At 49.7% G+C, this 6,000-nt stretch overlaps 1 protein-coding gene across 1 annotated transcript in view; it reads left to right on the forward strand.

Annotated features, from left to right (window-relative positions):
* The window catches only part of LOC147971456 (uncharacterized), a 31,671-nt gene extending 29,156 nt beyond the window's left edge, over positions 1 to 2,515 (forward strand). Inside the window, exon 2 of the mRNA XM_087523979.1 lies at positions 1,943 to 2,515. Within this exon, the coding sequence (XP_087380105.1) occupies positions 1,943 to 2,515 (573 nt within the window). The remainder of the gene's footprint in view (positions 1 to 1,942) is intronic.
* The last annotated feature ends 3,485 nt before the right edge of the window (positions 2,516 to 6,000 follow it).

Below are 6,000 nucleotides of genomic sequence, written 5' to 3' on the forward strand. Positions count from 1 at the left end.
ATCAGCCCTTCACCCTTTCTTCTGCCATTGTTCGATCGTCTTCTCCATGGAGGGAACAGGCCAGAAACGACCCCGTTATTCTTGCCCCAATCTGAAAGATGACGTGGTGGAGGAACTCATTGATCGGTGCGACGTCATCACCTCGGCTAGCATGGCAGGTTCGTTCAATCCCATTCTTGACTCAACTAATAACATCATTACAAAGAACCCAAGAGTCAACGAGCGATTTAATCTCCCCTATCTTCTTCACCGTGACCCTGATGACTGGCGCCGGCACGACGGAGGCCTCGCCCTGTGCAAGTTGATGCCGCTTGATAATGATACGTATGATGTTAAGATGCCATCTCTTGAGGGCATGGCTTGGGCGGTCGCAAATGGAGATTGGGTTGTTTACATTGGGTCCAACTGCGAGTGGGAACTTGTGAATGTGTACACTCGTCAACGGGTTCCACTTCCAAAAATCTCAGCACACTGCCCAGAGGTTGAGCACACCGGTAATGTACGCGCGTTCAAATACGATCATGGTGACTGTCTTCTACGGAAGATAGCAATTTGTCGAGTTCCCAACCGCTCTTGGAATTACAACAACTATGAAGTTGTTGATATCTTCGACAAGCTTGTTGCCATCCTTAGTGGGTTGACTCGATGGACATTGCTCAAAAATCAGTTTCTGTGCACGAATGAGTAATGTGATGCAATTCAATACGAGGGCCTTGTGTTTGCTGCCACCACTCGTGGCACTCTTTTTGCATGGTATCCTCGTAGTTTCAGTACGTTTGTCTTCCACCATAATTATAATTGTTTCATCCACATGCATGCGGGTTAGCAAGTTTCCCTTTACTAATTAACCTTCTTCTTGTGTTTCCAAGGTCATGTGAACATCCCACCACCTATACTTGAAAAAATTGATAACCAAGGGGGAGATGCCGATGGTGATGATCACGAGCATGAGGACGAGCAGCGCCCATATACTCCGTGGCACCTGGCAACTAATTTCGATGGATCACCTCTTCTTGTGTGTATACAGCCCACTGATGATGTTACTACTAAGGAAGTAGGTGTCTCCCATGGTCGCACTCTCCGGACCTATTCCAACACCCGTTGCATGGTATTCGGGGTGGATACTAGTGTGCTAGCGCCAACTCCTTCTCCCTGGCACAGAATTGATAGTCTTGGAGAACACTCGCTCTTCCTTGGACAAAACTATCCGATGATGGTGAAAGGCGATCCAACTGCTATTGACACATTTATGAGAAGCAACTGTGTCTATACATTGGACATTTGGGTGGTTCCCTACCCTGGTACTGATAGAGTAGGCCGCTTTAGCCTGGATGATCAGTCCTGCGTTGGTCTCCAGATCGACAATGGATGGCCCGTCCCAGAGAATCACTTGTGGTTCAAAGCAAGCGTTTCCAACGCCGCAGAATGGTTGAGTTGAAGTTCATTTCATGGCTTGTTATTTGTTGTGTGGTGAAAACTTTAGTATTTATAATGTATCCTCGTTGTCGATGTGGGTTGATGACCTGTTGTATGTAATAAAATGATATGCCTGTCATAAACTTACTAAATTTATGAATGGCTTTCGAGTCACTTCTCTGAGTGAGTGGTGCGACGAGGAAAAAAATATTTTCTGAATACATAATTGTACGTGCATTGCAACAGGTTATCGGATGAGGCCAATCAACAATAGTAGTACACTATTTGTACTAGCTTCACATGCTTCGCACGTCGGGTGGGTGTTTTTACTGTAGCCATATGTTAATGTGTTCACTGTACGTTACCAGCACCTCGAATCCTCGATACTGGTACTATATAGTAGGAGTAAGTAGTAGGAGTAGTAGGGTGGCATGGGCTAGAACAAGCATTCACGTCCAGGAGTACGGCACACGCCACCACCACGACATCCATCTGACACCATATCATTTCTTGGAGTCCGTGCTAGAGCAATCTCTTCAACCTGCTTCAGAAGGCGGCGCACATGTCTGCCACGGCGCTGCTTCAGAAGGCGGCGCAGATGGGCGCCACCTCGTCGTGCTCCTCGTTCCTGCGTGGGCTGGGCCTGGACATCTCGTCATCATCGCCGGCGTCGACGTCGTCAGGTCAGCATCAACAGCAGGAGCACCACCACCAGGATCCCATGCAAATGCAGTTCCCGGAGGGGTCGCTACAGCATTGGCCGCCGCGGTTGGAGCCCGAGCCAGCTCCGATGATGTCGGCCGGGCTGGGCCTCGGGTTACCATACGACTCTACCGGCGGTTCGATGGGGTTGCCGGAGCTCATGATGGGCCATTCATCACTGTTCAGCGCCAAGCCGGCCACGCTGGACTTCCTGGGGCTCGGGATGAGCCCCACCGGCGCAACGACGAGCAGGGGCCTCCCCGTGTTCATGCAGCCCATGGGCGGCGCGGTCGGCATGGCCTGGACCGGCAGCGGCGCGGCAGAGACGTTCGGCTCCGGCCCGAGCGCTCAGGCCAAGCCGTGGGAGAGGAACCCGAGCAGCTCGCCGATCCTGTGAAAGGACTGCTGGGTAGTATCAACACGTAGCACATCAGTTGTAAAATGTTGTTTTGTCTAATTAGCAGCAGCTAGTCATCAGTTCTTCGCCGTTCTTTTGTTTCCTAGGTTACAATCAAGTACGTAAGTTACTTTTGTTCCTTTAGGCTTCAGTTAGTACCCTTGCCCTGCCCTGCCCTGCCCTGAAGCAAAGTTTCTTTTCAAGTTCATTCACAGATCAGTCAGTGTTTCCTGCAGTTAACTGCACCGTAACATTCAGTGTTGTGGGTTAATTAGAGAAGACGACAGGGTGTTTCCTGCAAAAGTGCGGACGAAGACCGGTCAAGCCACCTGGCTGCCACTTGTTAAGCTGTGATAGGTTGGGGACTAAATCATCACATCTAGTGCAAGTTGGGGTATGATGGAGTTACATTTTGCAAGTTTGGGACTAAATCATCACATTCCATGCAAGTTAGGGTACTTGGGGTGCTTTTACCTCTAACTTCAGCCATCACGTGGCGGGCCAGGTGGGGGTTTGCCGATAGTCGGTTTCCTTAACTGCGGTCCCACTTGTGAGGCCAACTCCAACGCACGACCCCAAACGGACCTCCGTTTTGCACGAACTCCAATGATAATTTTGACTAGAAAAGCAAGACCAAAGAAAACAAGAACCACAAGAACACATTTTACTACTCCTGTAAGTTGGATTAGTGCCTTCTCGATGCATTCATTGTTGATCTGCGGAGGCTCGATCTTGCGTGCTTCTTTCTTCTTCGAGTGTAAAGAAGTAGACGTTTCTTCCTCGCATCTAGTCTCATGTCTAGACTCTATTCTAGTAGGAGTATCAACAAGTGCACTAATCTCATCTGAGAGCAGAACCGAAGATTTGGTCGGGTTCTTCCTCCTTTTGCCGACACATGGGACATCCAGCATCCAGGTCGTGTCATGAAAGAAAATAGAGTGGTAGTTGAAGCCACGAGATGTGCATCTTGGGTTAAACTGTAAATAGAATCTTACTACTCTTGAGTAACTCCAAAAGCGGCCACCGAAGAACTTTATTGGATTTGTTTTTCATCACCAGCACGTCGAGGTGAAAGATGTGCAGGTTCCGTGGGTCCTCTTGCGTTTTCACTGACATGTGGGGCCGCATGTGAGCAAACAGACGATGGGCTCCACGCGTCCGCTGGCTGGCTGAGAAGAGAGATAGAGGAGGCTGAGCACGGACTGCAGGAAATTTGTTCTATGTACCTCGATATAGGCTCGATATAGTGGGGTGGCATGGGCCATAACTAGCATTCACGTCTAGCAGTACGGCACACGCCACCCACACGAGTCCCATCTGACACCAATTTTCTTGGAGTCCGTGCTATAGCCATCTCTTCTCCCTCCTGTTTTCTCAGCCATCACACGGTCGGCGGGGTGGGGTTTGCCGATAGTCAGTTTGCTCAACTTCGGTCCCACTTGTAAGTGAAAATGCAACACCGCACGCATTCCTGCTTGAGCGGCGTGCCGGACCAACCGTGTGGGGGTGCGACGCGAACACGGCAGGCTTTTCCTTTTAAACTCGTAACTTGTAAAATTTGGTTCTGCTCCATGGCACGACCGATAGATAGAAAATAACGATTTTGCCTAGAGTAATGAGAAGTTTGGTTCTGGCGCCGTTCATGCATGGAGTACGTACGAAAATTATGAAGTTGATGCGAAAGGTAAGATAATTACTGTAGTATCATATACTACTACATGGATTTGACGGAAAGATAAAAATACATACGGATCCATCAACGTTCAACGACATCCTCACGCCCTAGTGCGCCGGGTCACCAACCGACGTGTGAGGAGCAGTGGCATTGGCGGCGAGCTCAACGTGCTTCTGAACAGTGTCGTCCAAGGTTGCCCTGCGCTCCAAGAAGGCCAGCGTCCTATCATCCTCCTCTTGCATGTAGTAGTCCTTGTGGACGATTTGCGCGTAGATGTGGGTGATTATGTCGATGGTGTCTTGCTGTGCCAGGCGCTGCGCGGCGAGCGCGACCTTGAGGTGGACATTCTCCGGCGCGACGGCGGGCAATCGCAGGGCCACCAGTGCAATGAAGAGGTTGTTACCATAGTGGCCGTTGAGGGTGGCGGGCATCGTGGAGCCTGGGCGCGTCGGCTGGAGGCTTACGTCAAAGTTGTCCGCAAGCTTCTTGACAACGGTGAACTTGTCGAGGAAACCGACGAGGACCTCGTCGAACAAGGAGACGAAGCTGTCGTCCAAGCGGCCCCTCGCCCTGGCGGCCTCAAGCAATACTACCTGGAGACGTTCCTCGGTGCCGGCCGCAGGCCGGTGTCGTGGACCATCTGGCACAGCCGGCTGATGCTCGCGCTCATCGCCTCCATGGGTCTAGCGTAGCTTCTAGTCAACTGATCTTGCGATTCGAGTGATCACTCAGCCCTTGGTTAGCATGCGTAGGTGCGTAGGATTTCGTACTACTCCTTGGCCCTCTACTGCACCTGCCTTTGGATGTATGATAGGTGGGCCATCCACCCCTGGGGCCACGTGTCATTCACCCAAAGGTAGTTGTCGTAAGTCAATGAAGTTGCGTCCCCCTCCGTGCCGGTGCAGTATAGTCATCTCACCGGACCTCTAGTTGGGGCCAAACGAGAGAAGTTTGATGTTTACTGGTTTATTGGTCCCCTTTGCATTTTGCGCCAAGTTTTGACCTTTGATTTAACTAATAAAATGTTAATGCATGTAAACAAAAATGTTGTGTAAGTCACCTTACAAAAACCAAATAATCCCAAAATACTTAGGCACGGTGCATTAACTCCCTCCTTGTTTCTTATTTCGTGACATATTAACCAATGAGAGATGTGGGCCGTGCATGCTTTCAATGACTTGAGACTACCAAACATGACATGCAGTGTTTAGTTCATTGCATGTAATCCTATTAGTACTCTAGTTAGGAGTAGCAAAAAAACATTAAGTTCCCTCGCCGATAGGAATAAAACACCATGTATTTATTTACAGAGGGAGTAGTACATTTTTGGTGGCATGCATTACTAGATATTGCTAGTCAAATACTAAAATCCAGATGGACGTGGTAGTACTCCTAAATCCAGACGATGGTGCTACTAGTACTAGTAGTAGTACTACAATGTACGAGTAGTAGTAGGAGTACTAGCACTGTACTATCCGTTGGTCAAATTATTACGTGTTGCTCCTCAAAGTGAAGTGATAAGACCCTGCGCCGGAGATGACACCTGAGTATAGGCGCCGTATTCGGCATACCATAGTCAGCCTCACCATCTGCAGTCACTATCATCATGGCTGTAGAGCTAGCCTGCTTACAACAAGCCCTGTTCGACATAATTTCCCGTGTGTAGATGCCCGTGCATTGCACGGAACACCAAGATTGGGGTTGGACGGCTCCGGCAGCGGCCATCGCGCCAGATTTTTCCACGGCCTTCTACTCCTAGATGTGGTGGGGAGGAGATGAGGCTGATTGTGAGAGACAAGGAGTTGTTTGT

This window comes from Triticum urartu, chromosome 5A (genome assembly GCF_056163025.1).
Source record: "Triticum urartu cultivar PI428250 chromosome 5A, HENAU_Tu73, whole genome shotgun sequence".
NCBI classification, from domain to species: domain Eukaryota; kingdom Viridiplantae; phylum Streptophyta; class Magnoliopsida; order Poales; family Poaceae; genus Triticum; species Triticum urartu.